This window comes from Oncorhynchus keta, chromosome 35 (genome assembly GCF_023373465.1).
Source record: "Oncorhynchus keta strain PuntledgeMale-10-30-2019 chromosome 35, Oket_V2, whole genome shotgun sequence".
Classification (NCBI taxonomy): Eukaryota; Metazoa; Chordata; class Actinopteri; order Salmoniformes; family Salmonidae; genus Oncorhynchus; species Oncorhynchus keta.
Window position 1 is genome coordinate 32,836,150 of NC_068455.1, and position 25,570 is coordinate 32,861,719.

The 25,570-nt window shown below is 44.0% G+C and overlaps 1 protein-coding gene across 5 annotated transcripts in view; it reads right to left on the bottom strand.

Moving 5' to 3' along the window:
- Window positions 1-229: 229 nt before the first annotated feature.
- Window positions 230-25,570, bottom strand: part of LOC118368367 (pleckstrin homology domain-containing family G member 3-like) — a 47,203-nt gene continuing 21,862 nt past the window's right edge. For 3 of the 5 annotated variants that reach the window (XM_035752414.1, XM_035752411.1, XM_035752408.1), the window contains 17 exons: window positions 16,984-17,486; window positions 13,493-13,593; window positions 11,097-11,166; window positions 10,938-10,984; window positions 10,673-10,823; window positions 10,280-10,411; window positions 9,350-9,532; window positions 9,166-9,258; window positions 8,988-9,074; window positions 8,842-8,875; window positions 8,473-8,595; window positions 8,185-8,217; window positions 7,153-7,163; window positions 6,401-6,727; window positions 5,396-5,506; window positions 2,097-3,558; window positions 230-1,977 (listed from right to left, as the gene is read on the bottom strand). In XM_035752414.1, the coding sequence (XP_035608307.1) occupies window positions 1,166-1,977; window positions 2,097-3,558; window positions 5,396-5,506; window positions 6,401-6,727; window positions 7,153-7,163; window positions 8,185-8,217; window positions 8,473-8,595; window positions 8,842-8,875; window positions 8,988-9,074; window positions 9,166-9,258; window positions 9,350-9,532; window positions 10,280-10,411; window positions 10,673-10,823; window positions 10,938-10,984; window positions 11,097-11,166; window positions 13,493-13,593; window positions 16,984-17,486 (4,280 nt within the window). In that variant the 3' untranslated portion in view covers window positions 230-1,165. The remainder of the gene's footprint in view (window positions 1,978-2,096; window positions 3,559-5,395; window positions 5,507-6,400; window positions 6,728-7,152; window positions 7,164-8,184; window positions 8,218-8,472; window positions 8,596-8,841; window positions 8,876-8,987; window positions 9,075-9,165; window positions 9,259-9,349; window positions 9,533-10,279; window positions 10,412-10,672; window positions 10,824-10,937; window positions 10,985-11,096; window positions 11,167-13,492; window positions 13,594-16,983; window positions 17,487-25,570) is intronic. The other 2 variants (XM_035752409.1, XM_035752410.1) reach the window with 2 other exon arrangements.

Sequence of the window (25,570 nt, forward strand, 5' to 3'; positions counted from 1 at the left end):
GACAAACCAGGTTTCCATCTGCCACGGTATCTGTTAAAGATGTCTACGATGAGTATGGCGTGTCTCCTCTAATGCCCAGGAAGCTAAGATTCAAACTCCCATTACAGTTCTGCGACAGTCATGTCAAAATACAGACTTCCTCTAAGTGACAATCAACTGAAAAAAAAATGCCTTCATTTTTCATATTAGATCATTTTTCCTACTGACAAAGAAACCACAAATAATTAGGTACATTTATCTGATTTTATTGAGAATATGCCATTTCAAGCATTAAATTATTCTGTGTAGTTTCTGGAATGGAAAAGTCTACGACTGTATTGGTCAATATTTGTATGAAGACGAGGATCATTTTATAAATAACAAGAAAGGAAATATACAATAATCAGAAAAACAGTTCCAGTGATTTATGAAAACAATGATGGTGCTAAATGTGGCACAATGGGCTGAATAGTAGACAGCACAGACCATCTCTCTCCCATTATGACAAAACTAAGGGAAAAACACTTTGGTCAAAGGTCAAATAGGGACGAGCAAGTCCTAATGGCGCCGTCTTGATTGTAAATCTGCAGTAATCACTTAGATGGTGGCACAGCCTTCCAGGTTTACCTTTATATATATTAATTGTTCATTTCCCAAATCCTCTTTTCACCATTTCCTTGCTTATGACCCTCGCAATTGAATCACAAATGGAGGGTGACCATTGCATTGTGGGGGAAAAGATTAAGTGATACAGCAACAAAAAAAAGAAAAAAAAAGGTCATCTGGACAGATTTACGCTCTAATACGCTGACATTATTTTCCCTCAAACATGAAACAAAACCATTTTCCATATAAACATACTCATTATCTTTACATATACACATTACATGGTGGTGTAAGAACCAGAGAAATGTACAAGTATTTACACATTTTACAAAGTCACAATTTCCCATGGGTTGCTCTTGATGGCTCAATATCCCCAATAACACCAGAGGTTACATAACCACATATCATACCAGTAACTGATGTGAGAAAAGACCAACAAAAAGGAAGAAAATTATTTCACCAAATGGAAATCATAAAACAGTAGCACTAGTTACTGGCTAAATGACAATATTCATATGCATCAATGTCAATTTCATGTTTTAGGTAAGAAAAGGCTTGTTTCATGATTTACAGAATGCAATCAAATAGGCATGGTCTTTACAGTTTTCAAGTGTTCATGTGTTGAACCCAAGTTCTGGAATTTCACCCGTAAGTTTTTTACCAGACTACCCTCAGTATTTTTGCCTGAAGTCAGTGGAGACCCTTTGGCACAGTCAAGGCTTTTCAAGATTTTGAGTTGGCCCTTTCCTTTAGAGCCTTCCTCTACTCTCTCCTTCCCTCCAGTCTCCACAGGCCTTGCGCCAGGAACCCTCTCCACTATAATGACCTTGTTCTCATTGGGCAGGGTGGTCTGACCAGCCACGCAACAGCTCCTCGTGGGCACCTGGAGGTTTTGCAGTTCATGTAGAGGCAGTGTTCCCAGCATGTGATCCAAAGAGTTCCACCTGCTCAGCGGGGGCTGGGGCTTAGCCTTCCCCACAGAGCCCACACCCCGGTGGGCCATGGATGACGTAGTCTCAAGGGAGTCTGTTAGGGCACTGTTCATTTCTGTGGAGCCGTTGCAGCTGGATGAATAGCCAGCGGGGCTCCATGAGGTGCTGCACCCCTCAGTGCAACTCTCCATCCTCTCTGGGACGGAGTAGCTACGGCTGACAGGTGAGGCATGGGAGGAACCCGGGTCCAGCCTGGGGTCAGTGTATTTAGAGCGCAGCTCTTGGACATGTGGCCAGTGGAAAATCTCGGTCTGCACTGGGCTCGGAGGACCGTTGGGGCAAGGGGACGTGACCCGTGAGCTGGCCCCAGAACTGAGGCTTGGGGCTGGGCTTGGGGTCCTCAGCTCATGCACAACCACTTGCTCATAGGAGTTGAGTGACAGCATCAGGTTAGCTCTACCTGCATACACAGAAAGACAGGGCAGAGCAGTTTTATAATTTCAGTTTTACAGATTAGAGCATCACATCAAACCATAACTGATCAGCAAAAAAAAAACCACACAAAAAAACAACGCTTACCCCAGTCTCTCTTTTGGACCTTCTCCTCGTAGACAGCTGGCAGGTTCTTGGGGGCAAGGTGTTTCTCAACTTCCCTGTTCCTCTGCCTCACCACAGGCCTACTGTTCTTGATGCGCTGGCTGTACTGGCGGGCCAGCTGGAACACCTTGTTCTTCATCTTCTCCATGTCCTGCAGGATCAGGTCCTCATCTACCTCTGAACACAGACTGACTATCCTGGGGATGGGAGCGCTACTGACCCCGCCTCTCTCCCAGGACTTGGGAATATTATTCTGGCAGGACTCATGCCCTGAGAAGGGGTCTGGGGTGATTATGACAGGCAATGGGACTGGGGATTTCTTTGAGACACTGCCCATGTCTGACTCCTCCAGGATCCTCATGGGCTCGATGTACTCAGCTTCAGGGCTATCTCTGCTGGTTCCCCCCTTCCGGGATAGATGTGATCTGGGATGGAAAATTTCCTCTGTACTATTGGAACCCTTGGGTTCCTCAAGGGTCCCATTGACATCCATCTCTTGCCACACTTGGACCATGTCCGAGGAGGGTCTGAAGAACTCTTCCTCATCTCCAACAGGAGCATCATTGACACTCTGGGACCTGGGCTTTGGGTCTGCAGCGCTCTGTGGCTCCAGCACAGGGGTATTATTAGTCCTCTGCTCCTTTTCTATGCCAGGAAGGTCGAAAGCTGACCAAAAGGTGGGCCGGATGTTCGGGGAGCTCCTCCGGTGCCCTGGAACCGCCTGGTCCTGGGGTTTGCCATTAAGCTGCCGGCTCAGGTGTCTGACCAGGCCTGCAGGGATATAGGACAGGCTCTCCCTGCGTGTGATACTGAAGCTGGCGTCCTGGTGCTCAGCATGTTCGTAGTACCTCCTGATCTTGTGGATGAGTATCCGGTCTTGCTTGGAGAGAGTGAACTGGCACTCCACCTCCATGAGGTGGTCTGGTCTAGGGTCAGGCGTTGAGGTCTTGGCCTCCAGGAGCAGTGGGGGTTCTGGGGTGGAGTTGACCAGGGTCTGGGCCTTCTCCTGGAGCATGGTGCTCAGACAGGGGTTGCTGCTGCTCCTGCTGCCCGGCTGAAGTGAGGGGCAGCCCAGGGAACGCAGCTCCTCTGAGACCACCAGGCTGCCTCTCCGGGACAGGCTGCTGACAAAATGCGCAGCAATTACACTGGCCTGGTCCAACACAGAGACAGCTAGAATTCTGCTGGGCTCAGTCCGCATCGCTGATGAGGAGTTAATCTCATCCTGTTGGTGGGCAGAGCAGTCACTCTCCTTCTCTTCTCCTTCTTTGTACCTTTCCTCTTTCCTCTTCTCAAGCTCCGGTGTCTGAGATGTCTCAAGCAGTCTGGGAAGCAGGGTGGGCAAGGCATCAGGCTCTGTGTATAGGGGTGGGTTCTCGTCACTCTTTTCCATCACCACTACATTAGGGGCACTGCTTTGAGGAAGCACCTCCTTCACATACACCTGGATAAGGAGGACAGAGTCTACATTAACATCAGGATGGTTAAGGAAATATGTATATGATAAGCCATCAGGTGCTGATGTTAAAATCCCAAGTCATTATCTGACATTTGACAAATGAACAGGGTTAAATGATCAGGCTAATCTGTTACAGCAGCCACGACTTCTGATAGTAGCACATATCGTCTAATATTCTGTAAAAGGACAGTATAATGGATAGTGGGACATTTTGATTCCATTTTTAGCTTTACAACTAATTCCTCAGATACAATTGCCACGGGCCATGCCATACACCCCTGCTGAACTCAGCATTAAAATGTAGCAATTTCAAAAATGTTGAAAACACCAATTTCACTCATGTGCAGTTATAACAGACTAATTTCCAACCGCCGTCTGGCTCTCTCTGTGTGTGTGTGTGTGTGTGTGTGTGTGTGTGTGTGTGTGTGTGTGTGTGTGTGTGTGTGTGTGTGTGTGTGTGTGTTGGAATGCAGCAGGGAGCTGCGAGAAGGAGATAAGGGAGGGATGAAAATAACTTGTCACACTCGGCTTGGAACCAGCCGTCCCACAGAGCACCCAGGAGACGCAGGTTCTATCAAAAATATTCCCCAATATCAAAATGTTGCATTTCTCACCGTGAGAGATGACAGGCGGCAACAGCATGAAGGAGGGGACGTTCTCATTTACAGGACATAAATACACAACCCCCCTAGAGCTGGGATGATAAACCGAAAATGACTGACACTGCCTTCTTACCGAAGCATTTAATTTAGAGTCCTAATAGTCAGTGATTTTGCGACACAATGTACCTGCAATTTGTTGGTTCTAAAACCAAACTTTGCTCAACAGTAAAAGCATATGCATTAAATTGATTCCTGCTATGACAGTATCTGCCTGTCCCTGTTTCATTAGCTGTCAGCTGATGTGTGAGCAAACCACCCCATCTCCCCACTGTGCGCACAGAGGGAGAGATACAGTCTAAGCACAAGCATCTGACTGTTGCTCAAAATGTAATTGTGCTACATTACTGTTGTTCTAGTTATAGAGAGGAGGAGGAGGAGGAGTCACAGCTTTCTGTGAGTATACAATTTCATTCAATGAGTTCATGGCACCACTTTAAAATCGGAGTAGGCTAGTCTATGTAGTATGGTTTTGATGTGCCTGTGGAGCGGAGCGCGCCAGTTGCTTAAATAGGCCTACATCAAGTAGCCTTGACCTAGCACTGGAAAGGTTTTGTAGGGCAATGGCCTACATTTACTGATAGGTTAATCGATTAGCCTACATAGCTAGATATGATCTTATTGCTAGATAACCAAGTGTTTTGAGTATCCACTTCCCCAAGTGGTGAACAATATGCCAGTAGGCCTATGCACAAAGATGGTCGGCACATTAATCTCTAAAGAGCCAAACAGTATTCAGATCAATCTTTATCCTATTTTGACAGGTTGCACATACAAAATATCATGCATTCCCTGGATCTGTTAGATCGAATGACTCACCAGTGCACTACATTCAGTGGGTCCTGCAGCACCCTCAGCACCCCTACTTCCCGCAACTATGCCCACTGGTTGTAGGCTATTAAGATGCCAAGAGGACTTATCTGAACGGAACAGTGCTCATCTTTTGGGCCAACTACCAGTCTTCCTTGCTGGATATTTTCAAAATTCCCATCCCCCTCAAAATATTAAATCATTTTCTGAAAGCATTGCCTGAGATATATAGAAGAACCAAAAACATGAATCTGTTCAGAAGAATCTCTTGAAGCTTAGTCTCTCGTGACTGATTTGGTTCTTGGTGCAGAGACCACCTCAACTTTGACCCAGCCAGTCCAAACTCTCCATACCTGGTCAGTGAAGGACTCCACTGTAGCCATTTCACTGATCTCCTGGGCTGATGTATCCATCCTCACCCTCATTGGTCTCTTCTCATCTACAACCTCACAGTGTTCTTCATCCTGGGACAGCAGAACACAATATAAAGGGGACTGCAGCACATTTAGGTTGAACACCGTGCCTTACACAAGGGTACCATGGCCAAAAACCATACATTGGAGTATCACATTGCTATATACTCTGGTTCCAGACAGTCACAATACTGATTAGCATTGGGTTGTAAAGCACCTGTGTGACAGTACATACATTATATAGACAGATGACATTCATATTAGAGATATTCAAAGTTCAGGCCATTTTAATACCATTAGAGCAATTAACCTTTAAAAACCTCCTCTGTGGTTTCGGAAAAAAATCAAAAGAGAAACCTTTTAACTAATGTGATTGCCAAAGACCAAAGCACCCATTATCCTGACTCCCCGATTTGACAGGCAAATTCACCTTTGAAGTCATACATCAGCTCTGTGGATCCATTGATTCAATGCAAATGCAACCGCCAACTACGCACAAGGCTAATTGCTTACCTCTAAATTAGTCATTTCTACAATGTTGATTTTGGGTCTAACTCCCCGCAACATAAGAGAAAAACATGGTAGTATGCGTGTTAATCCTTCACTTAACCCCCCTCAAATTCAGAACATACGAAGCCTTTTAATGACTGGAACACAGAAAATCTATATTTATAAAGTACATAATACCATCACCTTTCCAACATTAAATGTGACCAGATCTTCATGCTACTGATTGTTGTTACCATTCCTGGAAGGTTAAGTCCATGCTGTTATTATTGTGTGAGTTTGAAAACCAGAAGCATTCCATGAGTATAGCAAATGGTAGCTGGGTGTTAGTGAATTACATCAAGGTCGAGGTAAACAGAGAAAGATTGAGATTGCCATTTCATTGGCTTGCCAATCAACAGAGGAAATACGAAACCCATTGGTGGCAGTGAGCCTCACCGTTGTGAACCGAGCGGAAAGCAAAGCCCTGGCCCTATAGTGCCAGCAGGAGATGGCTGCCAGCATAGAGCTGGCAAAGTCGGCTACCTGGTCGTCCTCCATCAGAATATCATCCATGGTCATCTCCCCCTTCTCAGTGCCCCCCTGGAGGGGCGGGGACCCTGGCCTAGGATCCTCACCATCACTGGGACATAGCTCCTCCTGGTCCTCCTGTACACTAGGCCTCTCAGCCTTGGGCTTGCCTAGACTGGAGCCCAGCATACTGACACTAGCAGAGGGTTGCAGGGAACGCCTGTCCCCCAGCAGAGCACCTTCACTGTCCGCATGCTGTAGCGTGAAGTCACAGAGTTGAGTTGTTACTGCGAGGCCAGCATAGACGTGTTGTGTTTTGAATGCAATGTTTTGAAAATGATGGCATCACTGTGACTGCTCTAGTATAGTGTGAGATATGAAGGCACAACGTGTCCAAGTCAGCATGCTGTCCATTCCACGCTGCGAACACATTACATCACTGAAAACCCTGAGACAGAAACCTTCAACTACCACAGTTTAGCCCAATAGGGCTTAGAGTAGCAGTTCCTCTCTTTTGGCTAATTTCTCTCCGAATGGAAATTGTTTGACCCTGCTGAGTCAGGGTCAAACAACATTATCTCACTAGACACATTGAACAGAGTCAACTGATTTCTCTTTCTGCACAGAGGAGAAAATAAACATGGCAGGGAAAATTGTACTTTCATCATTGGGAAGCTTACCTTCAGAATGGCTGCAAGGCAGGAGTAGATAATGAAGAGGAGACAAATTTAAAAAGGAGAATGTCAACAATATTGCCAATACAACAAACTCCATTTATATAACATACTGTAATAATATCTGAGCAAGTTAATTGGATAAACTGAATGAGAAATGCCTCCTTTCAGAGACTCAGAAATGATGCAATTCACAAGGACAGTCCTCTCTGACCGAGGAGGATAAAGAACAAGAAAATAACTTCATTAGGTTTGTAGCTAAATTGATTTGAGAGGGCGTAAAGACTCCAAAGAGACAAGACAGAGGTACTTAGTTTAGTCCTTTCATTACTGGATAATTAAAATGCATGAGAGCAGCCCGAGCAACAGATCTAAAGCCAGGACTGAATTTGACTATTGAAAAGAGCTTGAGCATGACAAAGCCTTTCAGTAATATGGCCCATAATTGACATCATTATGTGTGAGCTAGGGCAGAGGGGTGTGTGGGGGGTGAGAGAGTGGAGTAGAGTGGCTGGCCTTTTGATCTGGCTGTCCAGGGGTCATCTAGGGCAGAGGGGTGTGTGGGGGTGAGAGAGTGGAGTGGAGTGGCTGGCCTTTTGATCTGGCTGTCCAGGGGTCATCTAGGGCAGAGGGGTGTGTGGGGGTGAGAGAGTGGAGTGGAGTGGCTGGCCTTTTGATCTGGCTGTCCAGGGGTCATCTAGGGCAGAGGGGTGTGTGGGGGTGAGAGAGTGGAGTGGAGTGGCTGGCCTTTTGATCTGGCTGCCCAGGGGTCATCTAGGGCAGAGGGGTGTGTGGGGGTGAGAGAGTAGAGTGGAGTGGCTGGCCTTTTGATCTGGCTGTCCAGGGGTCACCTAGGGCAGAATGAAAGTATGGGGGGAACACAGAGACTTGGTACGAGCGACAGAGAACCTGAATCATAGCAGCAGTGGTCTCCATGTTCATTTAACGTTCAAGTCTCATCATGATAATGAACGACAAAGACCTCTAACAGGCTGTTTAAGATAATTATTATGAATAACAAATTGTTGCCTTTAATACCTTTGGTTGTCCTCTCAATCGGTTTCGCTGGTTCTAAAGAAAAAAAAGATATGGTCGAAGCATAGTGAAGATATTTGTGGCAAATATACTGTATTCTCAGACAGATATCACACAAGCAATGAGCTTTTAAGACAAAACGTCTAACCAAGGAGTCTCTTAAAAACATATATATTTTTTAAATCTCAAAATCGTAAGTAACTAATCGAGACTGATGAGATGGCTTTAGTGTTGTTTTCATAAAACAAAAACATTGCTTTAGTATGTGCAGGGGGAGGGGAACTATCTTACCTGATCTCCTGCGTCCGTGCCGTCCTTCTGCAGGGAAGTCTTCAGCCTGGCAGGATACAGCGTTCTTCAGCCTCTCTGGGCTGTAACGGTACCTCCCTGATCCTGGGTCTGCACACAGCATCACTACTACTCACTCACTACCAAGCCAGTCAAAGCAATCATTCTCTACTCATCTACAGGGCACACAACAGTTAATAATTGTTCCAAAAGGTTTACAAAGAAGCTAATATATTTCCAGTAAATGAATTGATGTTCTTGCACTCAATGACGGCATATTATGTTGCTTTGGTAACAGCCGCAGCCAGAGATATGGTTAGTGCCTTTACCTTATATTAATAGCAACCGTATTCATTTATCTGGAATACTCACTGAGAGAATCATTTTCCAGGATGGCCTCTTTTGCCTGCAAGACAGAAATCAAAAGAAAGCATTAGTAATAAGTTGATGTTAGTGGATGGTGCAAGACTGTAGGATACTTGAAGGAAGTGGACTTGAATCCCTGCTGTTAGGTTTACCTTCTGTGGGACGATGGTGTGGTGGTTCTCTAGAATCAGCCTCTTGATATGATGAGCCCAGAGGCGCTTCTCCTCTACAGTCTTGGCCTGAAACAGACACTTGTCAATCATAGTGAGCTCTTGGAGAACTACTACAAGAGAGGACAGGCGTATGATGTAGTGGTAGAGCCAAACTCACCTGCACAGTGTGAGGCTGCTTGGGATGCTTGAAGTGAATCACACTGAAGTGCAGGGGGTCCTTGGCACTGTCAAGCAGCATCAGAGTTGAGCACTGAAACCAAACACATACAGAAACATTACACAAACGTTAAACCAACCCCATGCCATTCGGGTTAGACTGGTCGACTGTGCCTGCTCCGTACCGAGATGTGGGTCTTGTAGACGTAGTGCTCTCCTCTCTTCTTGGTGATGAGGAGCATCTTGTCGAAGAGGAACAGCATCCTGGTATTCTTGGCACGTTGTACCTGGAAAGTTCCTTCCAGGACCAGCTCTCCAAATGTAGTGAGGTCAGGGCCCTTCCAGTTGATCAGGAGAGACTGGATCTCCTGCACACACAATCACCGCTCATATATGAGTGTATCTAGGTCTCCTAAACACTGGTTGGGTACACTACACTGGCAAAACTGTACATGAAAGCATGCACAAGGGGTGCAAAGTCAGCGTAGAGAACAGTTTTGTTTGTAACATTAAAAAACACAATTAGGCAAGGGAAACCATGGGCAGCGAACTAGCCATCCAATTAAAAGCAGGAATTAAAACAAAACCCAAACGCAGCAGACAAGGTGACCCTGTAGAACCTGGTGGTTCTATTATCCCGAGGGGCCTGGTGTTTAGGAGTTAAAACATCATTGATTTATTGGGTCCCTACAAGACCAATTTCTTTCTAAAGATTTAGTCTTTAGACTATGTTTTAAGGTTGATGGTGGAAGTTAGAGGTTTATTGCTTTATTGGAACAACAAATACTTTGCAATGAACTCAAAATGTGAATGGCCTCTCTCCATACACAGAGTACATTAAACTCAGCCAGGGAGTTACTGTGGGACAGCAACCTGAAACAGTTTAGGAGGCTGGGTGACAAACATAATGCCTTATCAACAAGAACTCCAGCAACACAGTGAAACAGCATACACTTCATCATCTGATATAAAAACCTAGAGAAACATAGCCACCAGAAAATGACCTCAATTAGATGTCATTGCTGCACTACACAATGATGCAGGTACAGTATATCATAATAGTGGAAAGGGGTGGGTCAAATTCCCTTCACCCCACCCTGAGTAGCCATACTGACCTGCAACCTGACAGAGTGTTCGTGTTTCCTCTTCATGTCATTGATGTACCAGGCCACCCCGGTCATGGTGTCGATGGCCTCCTGCACCACCTCATAGCCCTCCTCATCAGGGTCAAAGTGCTTGGCGATGTCCTTTCAGCGAGAGAAAGAGAGAGCAAACAACCACAGCATGAAGAGTCAAGACCTCTGGAGTGGGGTTGATTGTGTTGTTGTAATATGCAATACAATGCATTGCCATCATCTTGCTAGGTTAAAGGTTGAATGCAATTTTTTTTGGCCTCCTGTCAAAAGGACCCCACAATCAACCTGCAATCGCACAAGGACAATTCTACATAGTTTTCTTGGACCATCTCTAGCTGTAGTAAAGGTAGTAGGTAGTGAGGACCAGTGTACCTGCAGAAGCAGGTGGTATTTCAGGATCCTCTGGACAGGTTTGAGCAGGTAGGAGCCCAGGGGGAGAGAACGCTTGAGAGAGGCCTGGCGATCACTGAAGAACTCTGCCAGGGTCTTACTCCTCATGCAGTCTGTCAGTGCAGCCACAGAGCTAGAAGAAGAAAAAGCCAATGGATCGTACAAATGACTATCATTTTCATTTAAACATGTCCATTTTTTGGAACCCAAAGGTTCCAGAAAACCATCAATTATTCCTTCTACTTACTTGGGATAGTTTGTGCAGTACTGTGTGTAGATCTCAAAATCATCACTCTATGAAATAACAAAATGGAGGAAGACCCCAAAATCAGATCAATAACACTAGCTTGTCCAGCTTCCTGATGATAGGTTCAAGTCAGTCTGTTTGTGAATGGCCTCCACTTACCTGATCTACAAAGCATCTGGCCACAGCCACAGGGTCATTTTCACACATGTCCAGAGACTGCAGCAGCTCACTGTGGAGGAAGACCGACATACAGACATGCACAGCATCAACTATACAGACATCTGAGGTCTTGTCAGAGACAACCAAAAGAAAATAATTCAGTGTAAACTACAGATAACGGCCAAAATATTGGAAACAATAAATGAAGGAAACAAAGTATATTGAAAGCAGCTGCTCCCCACCGGTGTAGTTTCTGAGTTAAACAATTAACAACCCATCATGGTAGCCCCTAGGATGATAATGCCTCCATCCACAGGGCACGAGTGGTCACTGAATGATTTGATGAGCCTGCAAATGAGGTAAACCATATGCCATGGCAGTCTCAGTCACCAGATCTCAACCCAATTGAACATTTATGGGAGATTCTGGAGCGGCGCCTGAGACCCCGTTTTCCACCCCCATCAACAAAACACCAAATTATGGAATTTCTTGTGGAAGAATGGTGTCACATCCCTCCAATAGAGTTCCAGACACTTGTAGAATCTATGCCTATATGCACTGAAGCTGCTCTGGCCAACGCCCTATTAAGACACTTTATGTTGGTGTTTCCTCTATTTTGGCAGTTACCTGTACATTCAGGTACTATGTCAGGTAACATGTTTATGTTTTGCCTGTGGCGATACCCAACCAAATAGATATGCATGGCTAAATGTGTTTGTTCTGGTTAACCTCATTCTGTTCAGACTCCAGAGAGTCAGGTTTCCCACACCAGAGTGGACACAAGGAGGGGTCACCACTGCAAAACATAAAGGAGTACAAAACCAACACAACATCACCACAAAAAGGTGTTCTACGTGGTCACTGGCCACACACATGCCCAATCAAAGAAAATCTAACATCGAACAGCATTCAGCTGCATGGGCTGAACCAAATAAAGGAAAAACATACCAATGTGTCAATCTGCTCAGAGTACAATGAAATGTCTGTGCTTTTTGGTTTGAGGTTTATTTTTGCCTAAAGATCATGTTCATTAAAATGTTCCAAGATATTCTTTCATCAAGCCATTATGTGGCTTCTAGTGGCAGGGGAAGATGGTCGGTTTCAGGGGTACAAACAGAGTAGTGTGGTGACCTGACCCGGAAACGGGTGCAGTGTGTCACTGTGAGTCAGAGCAGTACTGTGTTGGGAATAGTGTAGTGTAAATCACAACATGACCCAGAGACAGTCACTAGTTAGTCACACGCATCTCTAAACTGAATGATGAGTCTAGGACCGTCTGAAAACCCTGTGTATGACAATGAACTGTCTGCATGAGACCGTCAGTCTCCAATACAATACAGATAACAGAATGCCATTCCATGTCTATGCAGAGGTTCGTACAGTTTCTGCTTGAATGAATCTGTCCTCAATCACCTTGGGAGAGTGCATCAGTGTTGCACATGTTTTCAAACCAGTGCTGTAGAAGTACGCTTGCCTCTTGCGCATCAGTAATTTGCTCCCCCTGGGCACTTCCTGCTAATTGGCACGACTCAGTCACAGCGTTTAGCCGAGATGATGCGTAGTGTGCAGTGTCTCGATCAGACAACATCCTAATAATCCATTCTAACAGACACACTTCATTTACTTTCTAAAGGACTGTAAACACATTGTATATTGATTCTGTAGGAGAGTCAGGGGGACGTATATATGAAACTCCCCTTGCTGTAGATGAAACAACAAACACCAATCAAAACCTCTATTTTAGAAGACTACGCTGGTAGAAATTGCATTAGAAAAGGCATCGGATCCTTTTTTTTTCACCATTTGGTTTCTATGGCATTAGACTATGATTGGGGAGCATGTGGGGAGGAACCTGACAGAGCATAGGGATGTTTGTGGCTCTTCTCTTTTGGCATGAGGCTTAGTGAGCATATACTGACACGATACATTTACATAGGATCATCCGAACAACATATGTTGTCTATCGGGTGCACAGAGTGGGTGGTGGTCCTGATAGCATCTGCAGCAGAGTGGACACATACAGCCATAATGTCATTTGTCTAATGCGTAACTGATCCCAATCTGCTGTGTTCTGGGCCAATCTGTGTGTTTGGTGTTGGTTAGCCATATTTTCCTCTATCGGTCTAAATCTGTTTTGAGGTCAAACTCTCCAACACAGCCATAAAACAGAGCTCTTGCCAGGAATCCTTTGAATCCCTCTCTGTCAAAACAGCATTCCACTGAAATGGCAATGTCTCCCCAATGTATGCTTCAAGTTGAGTGTAATGAAGGTTAAACGTGTACCAAGTTGTTTTTGTGTAGACTGTCTTTAAAAAGAAACGCATACATGCAGTTACAGTTAATTTGCCTTGTCATTTTGGAAGAACACGGGGCGTTGACAGGTGTCTGAGGCTTACCTGTTAAACAAATAGATGTCCTCTATATTCCCAAACAAGGAAGAAACCTGGTCTGGTTGAATGGGAAGGTTGTCCATGTCTATGATGTGAGCCAGGTAATCCTAAATAAACAACAAGACTATGGTTATACTGCAGGTGCTATTTTCCCTATGAAAAACCAAATATCCTGTGTGTGTGTGTGTATTTTCAGTCTAAACTGCAATTTCAAATAGTTTCCAGTAGAGAGAGCTTGTGTATAGAGAAACTAACATGCGCCTATGCTGTTGGCTGGTGGTGGATTCTGCTTCAATGTTTCAGTTTACTGCACATCCTGTTTGCACTTATGACCAGGCTAAAAAAGACCACATAGGATGATGCCCATCTGCTGTCCATTAAAACAACACTGTATGACTCAGGATCAATGGGTTCAAATCCAATTGGTTCTGTTGTAACGTTTCAATGGTCCTTTTAAGGAGTTATTCCTTGTTACTGGAGGGTAGTTTGACCCTCTGGCAGTAGTTCTGTAAAAGTCCATCAGACCAGCACACAGTGTTCTCCTCCCATGGCCCCTCTCCCATCTGGTGGCAGGACTACTCGATTTGAATAGAACTGAAACAGAGGCACATTAGTCAGAGTAGATGCTAGGAATGGCTGATGCTTCCCCTCTCACCCAGTAACACACTGGTGTTCCTTATAGAAACGCACCAAATACAGACAACTACATAACTCAACTGTCTTGCAAGCAGACACGCACTCGCAGAAGAAAAAAAATCAAACAGTGTTTGACTGTTCGTATACGCAAACACACGTGCACACACAGAACCCGAGCCCCGTCAGTGCAGTGTGAAGTAGTCATCCCTTCTCACCACACACTGAACTAAACCATTTCATAGTGGAAGCATTCCCGTCCAGTGACAGCAATGCCGACTGTCTTTCAGCAGGGCGTCTCACAGTCCCAGTCTTGAGCACCACTAACACCAGCCACACCGAGGCCCCCTACTGACCACATACAGCCTGCAAACATATGTACAGCCTGCTGTCAGAACAACGTTAGGTCTAGGCTTATAAAAGGGTAGTGCACCCTAGGGGGAGGGGAAGAGCCATTTAGAGTGACATCTGGGAAGTCATAAGTGGCACATGTAATGAAATAGAGATGACCTAGTGAAAATTGATGAGAGGAAGACTATGGAAGCTTGCAGTACTCCAAACAGAGAGATTTTGACCCTCAGCACATCTGTTGAGGTGGAAGTGAAGGTGCGATAGCATATCTGTTGAGGTGGAAGTGAAGGTGCGATAGCATATCTGTTGAGGTGGAAGTGAAGGTGCGATAGCATATCTGTTGAGGTGGAAGTGAAGGTGCGATAGCATATCTGTTGAGGTGGAAGTGAAGGTGCGATAGCATATCTGTTGAGGTGTAAGTGAAGGTGCGATTCCACCTGTGTCACACAGCTGTTCTAAGAGCTGAGATAAGGAGGTTTCTGCTTTCCCCAGATGCGGCACACAGTAGGTGGTGTGGAGAGGCATGTTCCTAGACAGTGTCTGCTCTCTGCCGGATAAACTAACAGCTTCCCGGGTGTAGTGTCGACATCATAAGCGACAGTAGCAGGACAAACAGATGCATCAAATATGTCACTGAAATGCCAAGCTTCACATCCTGGAAAAGGAGATTCTGGAACTGAAACGTGCACGACAAGATGCCACTGCAGAGCAAGTCATTGAAATGCTGAATTTAGATTTGGGATTGTTCAAAGAGTTTCCTCCACCACAACATTATGTGGGGAAAAAAAAACAGTTGCTACTCTGCTATGTTTCTTCAGTTGGCATTGTGATGGCTGTGTTTTTGTTGGCTGTTGTCTGTAAGAGGTCGGAAAGCTCCGTATCCTAGTTTAGGTTGCAATGAAGCAGGCAGCTAGGCAGGGCTAGTTGGAAGTCCTGAGGCAGTGTGGGAGTGTTTGTCAGGAGCAGGACTGCGTGATTACTCTGGCTACTGCTGCAGCAGCAAGGGCTCAGTCAGAGCATATCACCCTCCAACACCTCCTAGGCCAGGCGCCAGCAGCACAGTCCGCCACACAGAGACAAGGTGAAGAGGGCCAGTAACACACGACCTCTGACCTGTCTGCGTCATGTGTTGAAGACATTATAACCTGTACGCTACAGGGCTCTCAAGCCACCATCCCTATGGTCAGTACTAATCCAAAGAGGAGAATTACCCCAACCTGAAGGGGCCAATAGGTAAGGCTGATCTGCACAGTTGGCAGTTGTTTTCAGACTACAAAGCCAGCAGTCATGATAAGAGGTCAGTTTACTTAAATGTGGAGAGGAAGAAATCATCTCTGTCCCATTTCCCACAACCAGGAGATGACGTTAGAAGCATCCGTTAATATCTATGACCAAGCTCATCAGGGGAGAGGTTCTGCCTTGAAAGAGGTGCTTTGTTTCTTAGCCCTGATTTTGCTTTCGAACTCAAGACCTGAGAAGATAACGAGATCCAAGTTTCAGAGCTGTATGCATTCACAGTAATGTAAACAGAGTGCATTACATACATCAGTTTAAAAACGTATCAGTCACATTGGAATCCTAATCCGCTGGTTTTACAGGCTACATGGTATTTTCTATCAGATTATGAAAATGCAATGGTGCAAAGCACTTAAGAATACTTTAAAGTACATAAGTGTAATTTTTGGGGGTATCTGTACTTAACTTTTTATGTTTGACAACTTTTACTTCATTATATTCCTAAAGAAAATGTACTTCATACATTTAGAATGCTTAGCAGGACAGGAAAATGGTCCAATTCACACACTTATCAAGAGATCACCCCTACTCACTAAACAAAAATGCTTTGTTTGTAAATAATCTCTGCATGTCATTGTGTGCCCCTGCCTATCCGTAAATTAAAAAAAAAAAAAAAAAATGTGCCGTCTGGTTTGCTTAATATAAGCGGTTCGAAAATGTACACTTTTTCTTTTGATCCTTAAAATGTATTTTTGCAATTACATCGACTTTTGATAGTTAAGGATATTTAAAACCAAATACTTTAAAACTTTTACTCAAGTAGTATTTTACTGGGCGACTTTCACTTCAGTAATATTTTATTAAGGTATCTTTACTTTTAGTATGACAATTGGGTACTTTTTCCACCGCCGAAAATGCCTGTTACAAAATACGCAGGGAACAGTTTCACCAGGAAATCAAACTACATCCTGGTAAAACAATCAACCCTAGAATATTTTATAGGTAGCAGACACATGTGGCTACAAGGCAAGCAGTCACTTGGAAAACGGAGAACCTTATTTACTCTCCCATTCCTTAGTCTCTGGCTAACTCCAGTAAATCAGCTCCATATTAGGGAGGTACAGACATTAAGTCATTGCTACATACCATTCCAAGAGAAACACTCTGAAATACCTATTAACTTACACTATATCATATAGTGAAAACACTATTGCATAGAGTCAGGTCAAGCCTCAGTCCTATTAACTAGAACTGAATGGATGGTCAAGGCGACTCACCTCCACGATGCTGCGAAGGTCCCTGACATACATGCGCTCCGTCTCAATGATCTCCATGACCACACGGTCCACGTAGCTGAGCTTGGGGTTGGGCGCCATGGCTTCAGTGGCAAAGGGTGAGGTTGGGGTCAGAGGTGCAAACGCTCTCCTGTTGGAGGTGTTGGACTGGGACCTGGTTTGGCTGTGGCTCTGCCACTGGTCTCTGGTCCCCCCCTGGCTGAGGCCCTGTAGCTGGACCTGTGGCTGCTCCCTGGCTCCCTTTGCAGGGCTGAGCTCCAGGTCAATGTCCTCTCTACTGGGGGGAGGTGGTGTGGAGGAGGGGATGGCCGTGGTACTGCCGTAGAGGCTGTGGCTGTCCCTGGAGGAGCCAGAGGACAGAGTGGACACCAGGCTCACTGGACGCTTAGCCTCTCCCTCCGAAGGGTCAGCACACAGCTGGCTGTAGCCGTCTGGTCGCTCATGACAATCACTGACGGAGACGGCAGAGTACAACCGAGGAGATTCTGATAGAGAAGAGAGAAAGGTGAGTTCATATGCAGGGTTCATGGGCAGAAAATAGATCAACAAGATTGTTATCAGGACCTTACAATACATTTTAGATCCATTGAATCAAATACTGTACAACGATGAGTGATTAATGATCCATGACATTATGAACCCAGTGTCCAGCCTGAGGAGGAGTGCTTTACTGTGAAGGGGATTTCTCAAATCATTACTGACTTGCCCCAGTTACAGCACTCCACATTCTCTGGAAAACCCAGCCATTTCCTCCACCCTCCCTGACTGGTAGTGGCTTAGAAAAAAAATAGAGGAAAAACCGATCGGGAGAAAATAGGGGAGTGGGAACCAGAGTCTTGTTTATGGAGCTACTTCTCAAATCAAGAAAAATGGAATTCGTATTCAGTGTCACATCCTTCCGGTCCGGATTGGGAATATTCACCACAAACTTTCCCCAAATACATAAAGTCACAGTGGTTTATTTCAGAAAGTATTTGGAAGGTAAAAGGTCAAAATGCATTTTGCACCATTTAAAACTATTATATTCTTGCCACTGAACTTGAAACCAATAAACGGAGCCATCTGGAGAACAAACCCCTTATTGGTCACAGCAGTGATTGGGCCAGGGATATTGCCAAGTGAGGACAGAGAGATGGCGTTAATACAGACTTACTTCATGGAGTCAACTGTGTTAACAAATTCTTTATGAAATCGATAAGGCAGTCATAAAATATGCTTCATTAGCAGACATCCCACATCTTATAACATGGATCTGTCATTAGGCACATCGGGCAGCAGGCCATTTGACCGGAGATGTGATCTGTTACCAATGACCCAAATGACTTCAGAACTGAGGGAGGGCCTGTCTATATAGTAAGGATGGTATCACAACAGTGATATACTTGAACATTTCACCTTTGAGGTATAATAAATGTAGAAAAATTATTATTAGAAAGTATTGGAGATGAAAGAAGAGCTCTTTGAGGTCATAAGTCAAATTTGTGGAATCAACATATACAGGAAACAAAACAAGTCTCTCCCCCTCTACATAGGTTATATATAGACAGTCTGCTGGATGTTGCCAGTCAACTCTGGTGAATCACACCATCACTGTAGAAGTGAGTGAAGAGCAAACACACAGGTTTCTACACAAGCCACATGCCTTCCTCCTCCTGGCATCCTCAAGTTTCCATGAATCAGGGGTGAGCTCATCAGGCCTAGAATGCAGGTGCAGTCATTATGTGCTACACGCCAGCCTCTACAATCTACCACAGGGCTCGTCTACAACACCAGACTCAAGCATGCCAAGTCTCAGAGAGTGAAGGGGTGAGCATGCAAACAAGGGTTGACCACTTCATAGAAGCTGTTTAGAGTAGTTACAAAACCATGAAATAGTACTACTTACAGGGAGTAATAGTACAGTAGGATGTTGAACTCAGACCACTAGGAGTTTCTGTTGTAGTATCTACTCAGACAGAAGCTCCTCCTTTCCCCATTTACTTTGGGCTGGGAAAATTACTACCTCGCCTGCTCTAAGAGCCAGCCGCCAAGGCCTCCCTCCCTATCACCTCTGTGCTGACGTCAATGCCCAGACTGTCATGACTGGAGGAGTAATGACAGTCAAAACATCTCCAGGTCTAATAACAAATCCTAACGAGTTTCCAAGCCACTCAGTTCTACAAGTGGAGCGCAAATTATATGACCTGTCCTAGGCTAATTCAATCTTTACATAGTATGTTTCTTTACAGAATTAGTAAATAATGGTGTCTCAACATTAGGCTCATCAACATCATGACAAGCCATGGCAGTAAGATGGGCCATAAAATAATAAAAATGATGTAAGAGATGTGGAAGGTCTAGGGCATTAGTACCGGGGCCAGGGATAAGAGAGAGAAAGCCAGCAACAGTAAACTGTACCACCTAGGGCTGTGGCAGTCATGAAATTGTCAACCGGTGATTGTCAAGTAGAATAACTGCTGGTCTGACGGTAATTGACCATTAATTAACAAACATATTTAGCATCTCCTGGCTTCCACACAGCCTACAAGCCACTGATGCAGGGCTTTGGAATATCTACATTTGAAAAAGTCTAATAAAGCCATATAATATAGCCTACACCTTCACAATAAATCCATTAATTTATTTTAGACAGGTCTAAAGAAACATTATGAAGAAAATGTAGCCTACTTCAGAAGAACAGAATAGCTTTCACTGAGTTGTCCTTATGTTAGATCCTGACCTGGCTATGGGCTACACCAGTTCATTAAGCAGATAAGATTTGCTTAGAATGGCATTTTATAGTGGCATTATTTTATAGTATGAAGAACACAATTGAAATAGCTGAATAAAATATGAAGGATATTTTCTCCAAACAATTTGAGGAAGTGCGCACATGTGGCTATTCTGTGTTGAGTGGTTAAAAAAAGCTATGCTTAATTTAGAGCTATTTATGCAACTTCAGTTGTGATACAAATGTTGGGCTAAATGTTCAGATTTTTAATACATTCTAAGGCTGCATGACACAACTAATGATGATTTGAAAAAAGACGCATGAAAGGCATGAGCTCTGCTTTGTTTCTTGCATAGGCTGCACACACTTGACAATGCTTTGAATTTCCCAACGGCATACCCCTAGTGTGGCTGTAATGCCCCAAAAAAACAGAAAAAAAAAAAAACATACCTTTTGTGGCCAGTAGCCTTTGTGCCCTTGGGCTGAATATAATAATTCCCTTCTTCCTGCTGCATATCCCGAAGAACCTCTCACATCTTGCTCAGATATCTCAATTCTTATTAGCCAATGCCCGTCACCTGATCAGGTTCTTCTCACAGGCATCAATCTCTACTCCGAAGTAGGCTACAAGTGAAGACAGAGAAGCAACTGCGCGCGTCCTTATTTAATTCCAAGATGCATATTGAATATGTTAGAACTGTCCACAACAAGATGACTAGGCCTAACGAACAGCAAATAGCACTAGCCTATTTCAATCTACTATCCCCCATAGTACAAAAGTTTACTTATTCCATTGGTCAATTGACCCGTGCGAGAAATAAATATTCCAAAACATACTCTGGGACAGTTGTGGGATGCGAGAGATCCCAAATTAATACCACCACTCGCATCCATTTGAATTATTATTACTTTTACTGATGCAACAGATCAGAACATTTAGCTTAAATTTTGATAAACTATTAGGCCATTTCTTCACATTATAAGTGCAGCAATGCGTACACGGCAGTAGGCTATAAGGGCGAATGTTCAAAAATGCAATCATTTAGCAGGAAAACACCATTCTCAAAAGTTACCACAAATGTGATTATGCATGTAATGCTTTATTATAAAAAGGTGCATTTTTATGGTGAAAATGATCTTCCCCAAAAGTGAAAATCATGCCCCACCTATGTATGCCAGTTAGGCTCTTCACCGGTTGTAAAGTAGATTAATGTGCTTCATTTGAAGAAGTTATTTGGCCACTTTAGTTGTGATACAAACCTTATCAAAACATATTGGCCAGGCTACATGAGGTGTGGGACTATATATTTTTTTTTATTACTTTAACAAATCATAGTATGAGCTGTCTGCCTTACTCCACACAGCCTGGGCATCATTCACTAGTGATAATACATAATTCACAAGCGATAGGCTAATATTGTCACCCATCAGACTATTCTTGATTTAATCTAGTCTTTACATATACTAAATAATATATATGTGTGTGTGAAATTAGTTTTAATTTAGAATGAAGCATTATCATGCACCGGGGGCAAAAATATACATGTCATCTATGCACTTAAACAGCAAATGGAGGACTCTTTCCCAGTGGTTTATTTTCATGCCAGCCAGGTAGGCTATACTCCTGTTGTAAAGCCAAACAATGTGCTTAAATATTAGGAAAGTTAAGAAATAAAATATAGTTAGCCTATCCTAAAGAAATCTGATGGGATCCTCTTTTTAAATGGCCTCTATCACTCAGTTTTCTGACGCAGGCGTAGCCTATAGAAATGTTGCGCAAAATGAGCTCTCATGAAGTGTTTGATTTTTGATCGATATGCATTGATGTCAGAGTGATTAGAGAAATAATATAATATAGTGCCGAGTACCAGACAGTTAACAAGTTTGGTAGGCTACCAATGACCATCAGCAGAATCAGAGCTTAGAGAAGCTTAGTTACATTGACTAAACAGTCACGTGGAAATTGACTGAGGTCATGTCTCCGCAGGTGTGGCGGTAATAGGTCACCAACTGCCCTAGTACCACCAATCTTCTCTTTCCCTGCTCAGAGTACCCACTGAAGATATAAGGTAGTCGATATTTGCCTGATCCCACACTCCATTGGTTTGAGCTCCTCCGTACAATTCCATCAACCACACGCGGAGTGGCTTCATTGTAGCAGGCAATGCTAAGGAATGCAAATGAAAAGCCCTGGTAAACATGTGGGTCTGGAAATAAGGTTAGAGCTAAATTAGCAAGCCTACTGTGACGCAGGGCAGTGTTTCCATTGGGCCTCTGTGGATAAGGAAGTCAGATGCAGGATTACCAGAGAGGACAGTGATGACCTCCATCTCTAGTACATCACAGACATAAACCATGACTGACAAAATAGCAAAAAAGACTGCTAATGACTTGGCCATAGGCATTCATCTCACGTACCTATATTAAGTTGAAATCCTCACATAGTGTCAATACAGTATGTATAACATATCAGACTCCCGCTCAGAACTTAAAAAGGCAGTGTCTGGTCTATCCTGGTGCCTCAGTCTCTCCATCATCTGCAAACATTTAATACTGATCCCAGAGGATCAACATATCTTCCCTGGCACAGGCCTGCCTGCACACCACGCTGCCATGACCAATAAACTCCCACACTGGGTGATACAACTGTGATTCCACCCCCACACTGCCATACACCAACACCTGTCCCTTCACTAACAGAGAAACAAAATGAATATGTCAGTAAACACAGCTCTACAGATGTTCAGATGAGATACCTCACAATTCTGAACACACACACACCGATTTGACTTCATCTGAATACAGGTGGTGACCAGATGTCATCCCTCATAAAAAAAGTGTTTACAATGAGAAACCTAATTTAGTTCCAGTAATACTTTAGCATATTATAGCAACAATTCTCTTGAGATACAGAGTCAGCTGGGGATCCTTGAACAGCCTATTTACAGGCCCTGGCTGAGCCAATAGCTGCAGGTAAATAACTGCTCTGGGACCTGTTAATACTCAGAAGGGGAGAAGTGTGTGGGAATATGCCCTGAGTCTAGTTTAATGTGATGCATGTGGTCCTGACAGAACACAGAACTGTAGGTTACTGAGCTGAGGTATTCAAAACATAACATCTTCAGACAGATGTGTACATTCTTCTCTGAGAGTGTCAGAACGAACCACTCATTTCCTCACTCATGAGGGGGAACTGTTAAGTGTACAGTATGCACATCCATCACAGGACAACCAACACGCCATGACAAAGCAACAGCTGATTTTTCATCTTCACCATTGAGACTTCATATACACACACACACACAGATACTTTCACATGGAGTATTCAAAGCTTTGTGTAAATATTTGGAGGCTGATTTGCAAGAAGATTTACATGTGTTGACCTCCCTGCGGCCTGTTCTCAGTTGGATGGTCTGCAGGTTACAGCTTTTAAAGATGTCTATAGGCATAGCATACATACAGTAGGGCAAAAAAGTATTTAGTCAGCCACCAATTGTGCAAGTTCTCCCACTTAAAAAGTTAAGGCCTGTAATTTTCATCATAGGTACACTTCAACTATGACAGACAAAATGAGAAAGAAAATCCAGAAAATCACATTGTAGGATTTTTAATGAATTGATTTGCAAATTATGGTGGAAAATAAGTATTTGGTCAATAACAAAAGTTCCTCAATACTTTGTTATATACCCTTCGTTGTCAATGACAGAGGTCAAACGTTTTCTGTAAGTCTTCACAAGGTTTTCACACACTGTTGCTGGTATTTTGGCCCATTCCTCCATGCAGATCTCCTCTAGAGCAGTGATGTTTTGGGGCTGTTGCAGGGCAACACGGACTTTCAACTCCCTCCAAAGATTTTCTATGGGGGTGAGATCTGGAGACGAGCTAGGCCACTCCAGGACCTTGAAATGCTTCTTACAAAGCCACTCTTTCGTTGTGTTTGGGATCATTTTAATGCTGAAAGACCCAGCCACGTTTCATCTTCAATGCCCTTGCTGATGGAAGGAGGTTCACTCAAAATCTCACGATACATGGCCCCATTCATTCTTTCCTTTACACGGATCAGTCGTCCTGGTCCCTTTGCAGAAAAACAGCCCCAAAGCATGATGTTTCCATCCCCATGCTTCACAGTAGGTATGGTGTTCTTTGGATGCAACTCAGCATTCTTTGTCCTCCAAACACAACGAGTTGAGTTTACCAAAAAGTTATATTTTGGTTTCATCTGACCATATGACATTCTCCCAATATTCTTCTGGATCATCCAAATGCTCTCTAGCAAACTTCAGACGGGCCTGGACATGTACTGGCTTAAGCAGGGGGACACATCTGGCACTGCAGGATTTGAGTCCCTGGCGACGTAGTGTGTAACTGATGGTAGGCTTTGTTACTTTGGTCCCAGCTCTCTGCAGGTCATTCACTAGGTCCCCACGTGTGGTTCTGGGATTTTTGCTCAACGTTCTTGTGATCATTTTGACCCCACGGGCTGAGATCTTGCGTGGAGCCCCAGATCGAGGGAGATTATCAGTGGTCTTGTATGTCTTCCATTTCCTAAGAATTGCTCCCACAGTTGATTTCTTCAAACCAAGCTGCTTACCTATTGCAGATTCAGTCTTCCCAGCCTGGTGCATGTCTACAATTATGTGGAGTTTGGAGTGTGACTGTTTGAGGTTGTGGACAGGTGTCTTTTATACTGATAACAAGTTCAAACAGGTGCCATTAACACAGGTAACAAGTGGAGGACAGAGGAGCCTCTTCTGTGAGAGCCAGAAATCTTGCTTGTAGGTGACCAAATACTTATTTTCCACCATAATTTGCAAATATATTAATAAAAAATCCTACAATGTGATTTTCTGGATTTTGTTCTCATTTTGTATGTCATAGTTGAAGTGTACCTATGATGAACATTACAGGCCTCTTATCTTTTTAAGTGGGAGAACTTGCACAATTGGTGGCTGACTAAATACTTTTTTTGCCCCACTGTAGTAGACTACTTTATATCCACAATATTATTCAATCCAAGAGATGGCAGCACAGACTCCCACACCCTCAGGCTTTAGCTCAGTCACAAAGGCTTGGTAAGGGTAATTTCCATCTAAAAAGAGGACACATGAGAACCAACATGTGAAGTTCATAGGAACCTGTTAAATTGGGTGTCAAATAAAAGGTTAGTGTATTTTTTTAAATGAAGGAATATACACACTGAACAAAAATTGAAATTGTTACATGTTGCGTTTTCTATGATTTTACTGACTTACAGTTCATAAGGAAATCAGTCAATTGAAATAAATTCATTAGGACCAAATCTAAAGATTTTTCATGACTGGGAATACAGACGACGTGCATTTGTTGGTCACAGATACCTCTAAAAAAAGGTATTGGCATGGATCAGAAAACCAGTCAGTATCTGGTGTGACCATTTGCCTCATGCAGAGTTAAATATATTTGTTGTACTATTTGTTGTACTTTTACCCCTACTTCTCCCCAATTGGTAGTTGTGTTCTTGTCCCATCGCTGAAACTCCCCTATGGACTCGGGAGAGGCGACGGTCGAGAGCCACGCATCCTCCAAAACACGCACTTCTTCTTGACACACTGCTCGCTTAACCTGGAAGCCAGCCGCACCAATGTGTAGGGGGAAACAGTCTAACTGATGACCGGGGTCAGCTTGCAGATGTCCGGCCTGCCACAAGGAGTCGCTAGAGCGCGATGGGACAAGGAAATCCTGGCCTGCCAAACCGTCCCGGACAACGGCGAGCTAAATGTGCGCCGCCTCATGGGTCTCCCGGTCATACTTACATATTATAGTAATATTTTTGTTCACGTCTCAACCCTGTTCCATCCAAAGAAAATCAGACAAAGGCTT